Source organism: Anoplophora glabripennis, unplaced genomic scaffold, assembly GCF_000390285.2.
Source record: "Anoplophora glabripennis isolate ALB-LARVAE unplaced genomic scaffold, Agla_2.0 scaffold155, whole genome shotgun sequence".
In the NCBI taxonomy this organism is placed as follows: domain Eukaryota; kingdom Metazoa; phylum Arthropoda; class Insecta; order Coleoptera; family Cerambycidae; genus Anoplophora; species Anoplophora glabripennis.
In genome coordinates this window covers 375,493-385,746 of record NW_019416721.1, presented here as the reverse complement: position 1 = coordinate 385,746, position 10,254 = coordinate 375,493, and the positions used below count along the sequence as shown (strand labels likewise).

Sequence of the window (10,254 nt, the reverse complement as noted above, 5' to 3'; positions counted from 1 at the left end):
ATTTTGTACTCAACAACGCCGGGAAATTGATTTTGAAATTCTATGAAACATTCCTCAATAGAATACTTCCATATTCCATCAATCTTGCGTCCATTTCTAAAGTAGGACTCTATGATAAACACTTTTTGTTCTTGAGAAAACACCATTTTAAACGCTTTTTAAAACGAAAATATTCAAATCGATAGCGGCGATATAGTGCTTTGACAGATGACGTTTAAGTTCATTTGCTATACGCTACGCCCTACGTCCAAATTTTCAGAACCAACTTGACCACGTTTTTATTTGAACGCTCGTTATAAAACCACCATTTCCGCATATTCAACATTCGCAAAATTTGCCATTACGATCGACACGCGAAACAATCCGAAATAAACTGCGGATTGTATTGCATTCTGCATACTTTCTACATCATATCGTCCCTATTATCACGTAGAGGCGTATGTGTATATCCATTTCTTGGATAATACGCTCCTACCTGATAAGAGGGACGATATGTATGACGTGATCTCCAAGTTTGAGGGAAAACAATGCGGAAGATGCGAGTAACTGTGGTAGATTTGAATATTTTATTAATATTTATGTGCTTTTGATGTGGCAACGCTATTTCGATTCAATGTTCGAATGCTCTGTTAAAAGGTCGAGTAATATTTTTTTCGATTTTCTGCCTTTATTAGGCCTTCCGAGTACGTGGTTAAAATTAATGACATTATAACTGAATCACTCTGTATAGAAAAAAAAAAACATATTCGTATGAACTTATAAGCATAATAAGGCCCTATCTTAGATATGAATATACAGGGTGTCCTAAAATGATGGAAAAAATTTATTTTTTTCCAGTTGAAATTTTAAAAAATCGCTGAAACAGGTCAATTAGTAAATAGAAATTGTCACTTTTCTGCAATATTTTCTATTTTTTTAACCATGTTTGACAGACCTATAACATTACCGACATTTTTTTTAATAGGACGGTCTATATTTTATAGTATAAATAGACGAATTCAGCGAAATAAAGTTATACCTACTTCTTTTGTCATACTTGTCAAAAAAATGTAAAAAATTGTTTTCTATGTCGTACTGACGACTATTTCAAGTAATCATAGTCTCTTCTGTACTTTAAAAAACGTACCTACTCTTTATTAATCTTTTTCTACTTACTTTAAAGCTTTTTTGTCTAAAAAACACATCGATAAACACATAAAATTCACCGGAGTACCTTAGTACAATTGAATGGTGTAATCAGTTTTTGATTTTTTTTAAATTTAATCAAATTATCAACAATTACTGAAAAATTCATTTTACAAGTAATTTTTTATTATTTTTGCATTTTTGAGCATGTTTTTAAATTGTGATTACAGATTTTTTTATTCCACCAAAAAGTATACAGGGTGTTAAAAAAAGAGTGTAAAATATTTAAGGAGGTAATAGTATGAACCAAAATAAGCAGAAAAGTCTCAATAAACATGGGTCCGCAAAGTAACGGTTGCGGAGATATGGAATGTTTTATGTTTTTTAGCCCCTTTTTTTATTTTGCAAAAACGTTGTGTATTTTCTTATAATAGTTGGTTGATGTTTAGTGAAATAAACAGTACGTATTTGACAGTTGTTCTCAGTGCACAAGTTTTCTTTCGCTATGGCTGGTTACTCTAACGCAGAATTAACAGACATGCATTTCATGTATGGTCGTGCTAATGGGAACGCCACCGAAGCGCNAATTCAAACTATTACTGGTTTCGGTTGGAGCTTGCTTGAAATGAAGTAGTTGTTCTAAAAAAGTATTAGCTATGACACGTTTGTCTTCGTATTTATCTATTAGGGCTTTCAAAATAATTCTATAATTATCACCAGTAGGAGCAATTCCGGAACATACTGACAAGGCACTACCACTCAAGCAGCCTATTAAATAATGAACACGATCTATATCAGTTAAATCTGTATTATTGTGTATCATATTATTATAACACTCTATAAACAAATGCCAATCTTTAACGTCACCATTAAATTTGGGAAGAGGCAATTCTGGTAATTTACGTGTAGACCTAGTCATATGTTGCATAGAATTTGTGGAATTACTAGTACTAGGATCTGCAACAATCACCTTTCTGGCTACAGATTCTATGTGGCAAATCAACTCATCAAGTGTCTCTAAGATTTGATAATTTGGAACGAAATTTGTATCTATCTCATACTGCAACAAATTGATTTCATCCAAAACATCTACAAATTTTATATGAGTTGCTTCAAACGTCTCATATCTAATACGAAATTGAGCCTTTTTTTCGTTTGTAGAAATATCTTTACTACTATCAAATAGTTTTTGAATACGAGAGAAATACTGCTCCTTCTTTGCGATTAATATATTTAGTCTATGTGTCTTTCTTTCCATCCTGTATAGTACAATAATAAAAGACCCCGAGCTGATCCACTAATCAATGTACAGTTAAATTTCACTAAAAATTCGGATTTTAACTATTAAAATATGAGCAAACAAACTACTAGAAAATATCCGAAAATTATTAAACTCTTGTTTTATTTCTATAAATAGAGACAATAAAACACTGCGACGAAATTCAAAAAAACTCCAAAGTTTTTGTACAAACCGCTAAATGAAGAAAAACTATACTATTAATTGAATTTTAACTAAATTGTAACTAATTTTAACAACAAAGTTTTACTATTTAATTACTATTAAACTACGAAATTCGACTCGAATCTGGACCAAATGTTTAGTATTAAGCTATTATAAAGTACGTAATGGACTGTAACTAATAATGGAGACAAGAGAGAGAGGAAAAAAAAGGAAACTATGTATAAACTTACCAAATGATGATGATGTCACACTATTATGGTAGCCAAGGGTAAAGGATACGAGAGGAATGGGAGGATGTTGGCTACCGTATGCACTATTTGATTTATAAAAGTAAAAAAGCAAAACTACTACTGTTTATAATTAAAAATGGTCTATACCAAATATTTGTACCGATTCGTTTTAATTCTATCACACGTCTCCTTTTTTGTGGGTTTTTTAAATTCAGTTTTTTTTGTGGCTACAAAACAGTACATACAGCGGTATCTATTTCGGGGAGTTTTAACTATAAAAGGATTTCTATTTGTTTGAACTTATTTTTCGCCTAAACACATACTATTACCTCCTGAAATATTTTACACTCTTTTTTTAACACCCTGTATATCAAAACGAAACAAATTATCACCGGCAGAACTCTGTACTATGATTTTTCTAAGTAGAATTTTTCTTTGAAAAAAAGTGTTTCAGACCGGAAAAAATGAATATCTCGGAAACTTCTAGATTTTTTTATCTAAAAAATTTTCGGTTATATTTAAGAGACAGAAAGGTATACTTTCATAAAGTTTAGTCAAAATTAAATTATTTTTACGGAAAAGAGAAATAAAATACAAAAAAATCAGAAAAAAAAACTGTTTTTCTCATTTTCTCGGAAATTTTGAGGTTATGTTAAAAAGTGACCTCTGCAAAAGTTGTAGATTTTTTCATGATTTACAACTTTTGTGTTGGATACGTTTTTGTTTGACGTTAACTTTCGTCAAAAATCCCTATGATACAATTTTTCACAACTTTTCAACCCCCCAAATCAACCCTCCGCCATCCCTGCTCACGCATTTATTTGTTTTTCGTTTATTATAAGCCCGATTACCATTTCCACTTATAAAAGTTCAGGTAACAATTTTCTTTTTTTTTCCCTCTAAATGAGTTATTTCGATCGGTCTAAACAATAGTTATTTACGTAACAAGTCCGGAAAATACTGTTTTTTTGGACGAGTTGACAAAATTCTAGGACGAGCCGTAGGCGACTCCTGGAAGTCTGCGAGTTCAAAAAAACTGTTTTCGGACGTGTTGCGTACACTATTTTTTCGGCAACCATGTAGAATAACAAATTAATGAGACACATTTCTTTATTATATTTTTTTGTAGAACAAAATTTCGAACATTTTAATTCTTATTTGTATTAAATATTGAAATTCGATCAGAAGATAGGTACTAACAGAAACATTCTAATTCTTATTTATATTAAGATTTATAGTAAAATTTGAGCAATTGCTAATATTGAAAAGGTTTAATTTGTTTGAAATACTTGGTATATTTAAATGCCTTTTGTAGTCAGAACAAGAAGGTAAAGTTTCCGTTTCATATTGATTGTTTTCATCTGATAATTTTTGAATGGTCTTGGCAATTTTAATTTTGTTTGTTAGTGAATTGTCTATATATCCTTCAGCGACATTGGTAGACTTCCAGCCACCGTGTCTCTTCAAATTTGTGATGTTTCCACCATTATCAGCAAATATCGTCGCTGAAGTTCGACGCATGCTATGGCCTGTGTAATTTTTAGGATTGGGTAAATTTAAAAATTCTGCAATTCTTAATCCGAGATTCCCAAAACTGTGGATACCAACGGGCTGAATCGAACATTTTCCTTTTTTGTAATTCACGAATAATCTGTTATGTTATACCTTCCAAGATTTTCATATTCACAATGACAACAACGATGTGATTCTTCCCGGCCTAGTCCGGGAAGTGCGTACTTCCCGGACTAGGTCGAAAAAATGCTACTTTCTCAAAGAAAAAGCGTCCGGGAAGTAGCCACTTCCCGGACGGTTGCCTAAAAATAATATTGAGTGAAGACTTACTACTATATTACTATTGACTATTTTTTTTAGCTCGTTTTACAACTGACATCATCGGTTCTTGCGCTTTTGGCATAGAGTGTAACAGCTTCAAGGAACCAGATTCGCTCTTCAGAGTATCCGGCCAGAAGTTCTTCACCATGACCAAAATGAAAGGCTTGCGTCTTGCCATAAGATCCAACTTTCCTGCCCTTGGAAAGCTGCTGAAGATACGAGCTGTTGAAAAAGACATCACGGAGTTCTTCGTCAAAGTCGTCGAAGATACTGTCGCCTACAGAGAAACGAACAACGTTAGAAGGAACGATGTTTTGCAGCTGCTTATCGATATAAAAAATAACAAGGAAGGCCGGGAGAATGGGTACAAGGGTAAGAATATTTTCTCCAAATTCTTGCTTCGCTTGATAGTAATCTTATGCCTTATTTTCAACACAAGCTTGCAGCTCCCGTGGTAGTTGCCAGTTGTTGAACAATTGCTGGTACTTTTTGAAATACTCTAAGATAGTTGGATTTTCAATTGTAGGGGACAGCAAATCTCTGACCATGGACGAACTAGCGGCGCAATGCTTCATCTTCTTCCTTGCAGGCTTTGAAACTAGTTCGACCACAGCCTCTTTCGTCTTGTACGAACTGGCCACTCATCAGGACATCCAAGACAAAGTCCGAGAAGAAATCCGTACGGTTTTAGCGAAGCACAACCACAAAATCATTTACGATTCACTTAGCGAGTTGACGTATATGAAGCAAGTTATTGACGGTAAGCCGAGGCTTCTGTGACTCCATTTTTTTTATCCGAGTCAATTTCAGAGGCTCTAAGGAAGTATCCACCGCTCCCAATGGTCAGTAGACTATGCGTAGAAGACTATAAGGTACCTGGGGAGGACATCGTTATAGAGAAGGGCACCAGGGTGTTTATTCCCATCGTGGGGTACCACTATGATAAGGAATATTACGATAATCCTACCGAATTTGATCCAGACAGGTTCACAGAGGAAAACAAGAAGGCCAGACATCCATATGCTCACATTCCCTTCGGGGAAGGGCCCAGGGTGTGTATAGGTAAGTTTAGAAGGTGATTTTCATTTTAGGTTTGAAATGTTGCACCTCGTTTTGAATTTGAGAAAATAAATTTACTCTTTTGTTGATGTTGTTTGATCACGAAAAAATCAGCTGCTATAGAGAGATCTTATTTTTCCACAATTTACTTGGGATTATTTTATCAGGCAGCTTCCCTTCTCGCTACAAACATTAACAAGAGAAATTATGTATAAATTAAAATTAAATGACGTTTATATAAAAATAGTAGGATACTTCCAAGGAAAAGAACACCCACTTTGTAAGAAGCAGTACTGAATTTGACTAATGAAGAACAGATATACCAGCACTAGAAGAATTGCCTTGCAATTAATTATTATTATCAACAACTTGACGATATAGGCCATTTCAAAGGTACAAATTTTATCTACCTTTGACATATAAGAGTCCAAGGTCTTTTACCGTGAAGTGTAAAATCCTGCAGCAGATTTTGCTTACAAACGAAGTCAATTTTTCAAGAGAACTGATCCATCTGCTTAAGCCGAAATTGCTGTAGATCGGCATTCGAAGGTCTCATAAATTCTGTCACCTAGATTGAATGGAGATACGTATTAGTCCAAGAGAATTAAGCCCAAAACCTTCGAGATATGGCTGTTGATTGACGTAGATTAGATATTAGTAAAAATNAGTACTGAATTTGACTAATGAAGAACAGATATACCAGCACTAGAAGAATTGCCTTGCAATTAATTATTATTATCAACAACTTGACGATATAGGCCATTTCAAAGGTACAAATTTTATCTACCTTTGACATATAAGAGTCCAAGGTCTTTTACCGTGAAGTGTAAAATCCTGCAGCAGATTTTGCTTACAAACGAAGTCAATTTTTCAAGACAACTGATCCATCTGCTTAAGCCGAAATTGCTGTAGATCGGCATTCGAAGGTCTCATAAATTCTGTCACCTAGATTGAATGGAGATACGTATTAGTCCAAGAGAATTAAGCCCAAAACCTTCGAGATATGGCTGTTGATTGACGTAGATTAGATATTAGTAAAAATTGGTCGAAAATAATATAAACAATGAAAATATAACGTTGCGCCAAGAAAAAAGTGCTATTTGCATAAAAAATTAATAACTGCAAAATACTCCAAAATTACGTGTTTTTTCTAACATTCTAACATAACTTCTTAAATATGCAGTTTACAGAAAAAACTATTACTGATGAAATTGTTTGTTATGAAATTTGCTATAATACAGAATTGTTTTGATACCTGCGCATTTCATATTTTTGTTGCTAGATAGCCAAAACAGCGTGAGAAAGTGATGAAAATCGAGGTAATTTTGAAGCGTTCAACTGATAGGTAAGAAATTGTCTAATTCTACTATAAATGTGTATGTAAGTACTTTAAAGGATTACAAAACGAAATCTCAAAACCCGATCGAAATCGATCTGATAGTTTTGGTGTGAGACAATTTGTTACTAAATTTCAGCGCGAAATGTCGTTATTTTTTTACGTGAGTGCTGGGTTAGGCATTTTAATTGGCGCTGATTTTTCTACACATACTTGGACCCCTTAACTATCATATAGAATCGTTATAATATTAATTTTCTTTTTTTGAATAATTTTTGGAGCGATTTTAAAAGTTCGAAAAATTTTGACTTTATAAACAAATACTTTCGTGAAGCGGTTTTGCGAGTTGGAAAATATACCAAAGTACTAAAAAACAGTTCTCGGAAAGACGCTTAACTTGAAAAAAAGAACATTCAAATCGGTCCTATAAGTTGCGCTTCGGCGTTCAATATCTCGGCTTCTATGGCTCCGATTTTGATGATTTTTTTTTAGTCGATAAAGCAAAATCAGAGGAATTCAATTATCAATTAAATTCATTAAAATATTATAAAGCCCTTTTCTGTCTATTACGACTATTTAAAATTTTTCACATTTCATTGTTATACCTACTGTATATTCATGTAAATAATATTTATGGTAGGATATAGGTACATAATCCACTGTTAATAGGTATTAGTTTTAATAATTACGTGGTAATAATGTTTAATTAAAATCTTGAAATTTTTATTTAATATGTAATTTATTTATTGTATGGATATAATATAGAAAAAAGTATAGATACAAATAATTATTTATTTGTGTTTATAAAACGTGTTTATTTTCATAATCATCGTATTACTAAAGTTTTTCACTTTTTTCATCAGTGTTTAACTAATTGCATGTAGGTACCACTGTCAGATTAACACCAAATGATGACTTATGGTTGGTTAATTTGATTTTTTAAATTTGCTAGCAATTTCATAGCCATCTTCGCGAGAAATTGGATCATTTTATTTATCACAAACACCGTAAGAACAGAAAAATTAAAAGATAGGTATATGGAGATGTAATATGGATAGATATAGAGTAAATTTTTACAACAGATTTTGATCAAATATACAGGGTGTCTAATTTAGAAAAACCAAGTTTTGGCGGTTCGGTCAATCAAATGCGACAATAAATATGAAATTGAAATAGGTCGAAGACCATTAGACCATTAGAGATGGATATAGGGAAGCTTTATAAAATTCCCCTAAAATTACGCGTAGAATCCAAACATGCAAAAATATACAGGATATTCCATTTATAATAAGCAAATAGGTGGCGACTACCGGTATAATCGGAAGTACTACAACAAAGGCATTATTTTATTTAAACTCTTTAAATAAAACCTCTAAAACCACCAGGTCCCAAATTTTCAAAATTCAAATCGAAGTAATCTCCGAAATATTTTAATGGGTCGTCACCATATGACAGCCTGTAGAAGAAAATTTTGAGAGCGAAAACAGCAACTATGCTATAAAAAAGCAGAATAATTTAATAATGCGATGATACGTTTTATAAATATCAAATAATTATTTGTATCCGCATTTTTTTCTATATTATTTATGTATACAATAAATAAATTACATATTAAATAAAATTTTCAAGGTTTTAAACATTATTACGAATTATTAACTAATAACTAATAACAATGGACTATGTATATCTGCCATCGATATTATTATTATTTGCATGAATATACAGCAACAACGAAATGTGTGAAATTGTAAGTAGTCGTAATAGGCTGATAGGGCTTTATAGTATTTTAATGAAATCTGGATAATTGAATTCCTCTTATTATGATATATTGATTTTAAAAAATCATCAAAATCGGAGCCGTAGAAGCCGAGATATTGATCGCCAAAAAGGGCACGCTCTTTTTGAACGTACAATTAATTTCAATTTCTTCATTCCCCCCGGTTTTGCGGCTCAAATGGTCGGCTTGGCGATATTCATTGAATTTTCATAAAAAAGCACACGTGCGATAATATTTATAAAAGAACATACGAAAAGTTCTTAAAAAACCTACCAAATTTATATTTTCTTGTCGTTACATTATGCATAGTTTTGCAGCTAACGCTTGTTGACTTTGACACTCGATATCTCGAAACTTATACGACCGATTTGAACGTTCTTTTTTCAAATTAAGCGTCTTTCCGAGAACTGTTTTTTAGTACTTTGGTATATTTTCCAACCCGCAAAACCGCTTCATGAAAGTATTTGTTTATAAAGTCAAAATTTTTCGAACTTTTAAAATCGCTCCCAAAGTTATTCAAAACAAGAAAATTAATATTATAACGATTCTATATGATAGTTAAGGGGTCCAAGTATGTGTAAAAAAACCAGCGCCGATTAAAATGTCTAACTTTAACCCCAGCACTCACGTAAAAAAATAACGACATTTCGCGCTGAAATTTAGTAACAAATTGTGTCATACCAAAACTATTAGATCGATTTTGATCGGGATTTGGAATTTCGTTTTGTAATCATTTAAAGTACTTACATCTACATTTATAGTAGAATTGAACAATTTCTTGCTTGTCAATTTGACGCTTTCAAATTACCTAGATTTTCATCACTTTCTTACCTTGTTTTGGCTATTTAGCAACAAAAATATGATACGCGCAGGTATCAAAACTATTCTATCTTGTAGCAAATTTCGAAATAAACAATTTCATCAGTAATAGTTTTTTCTGTAAACTGCATATTTAAGAAGTTATGTTGGAAAATGTTAGAAAAAACACGTCATTTTTGAGTATTTTTGCAAATTTTATTTTTTTCTGCAAATAGCACAACTTTTTTTCTTGGCGCAACCTTATATTTTCATTGTATATATATAATTTCCGAGCGATTTTTACTAATATCTAAATTACGTCAAGCAACAGCCATGTCAATGTGTAATTCTCCTGGACTATACAGGGCGTCTCATAACTAGCTGCCAACCCTGAACAGGCCGATTCTATGATCAAAACTAAGTAAAAAAGTTCATATGAACATGGGTCCGGAAATGCTTCCTAAGGGCAAAGGGACCCATTGAAGAGGGAGGAATGGAAATAATTTTTTTGCAATATCTCTCAATCACGTTGTGATAAATGAATGAAATTTTGTATACACAGCTAAATTTTGATGAGCAATTTGATGGACTAATCCATTTATTTCCACAAGGTCCATTGGGGTGGGTACGGGGG

At 32.6% G+C, this 10,254-nt stretch overlaps 1 protein-coding gene across 1 annotated transcript in view; it reads left to right on the top strand.

Moving 5' to 3' along the window:
* The window catches only part of LOC108915167 (cytochrome P450 6a2-like), a 17,234-nt gene extending 11,505 nt beyond the window's left edge, over positions 1–5,729 (top strand). Inside the window, exons 5-7 of the mRNA XM_018721136.1 lie at positions 4,690–5,022; positions 5,177–5,410; positions 5,461–5,729. Coding sequence (XP_018576652.1) covers positions 4,690–5,022; positions 5,177–5,410; positions 5,461–5,729 — 836 coding nt within the window. The remainder of the gene's footprint in view (positions 1–4,689; positions 5,023–5,176; positions 5,411–5,460) is intronic.
* The last annotated feature ends 4,525 nt before the right edge of the window (positions 5,730–10,254 follow it).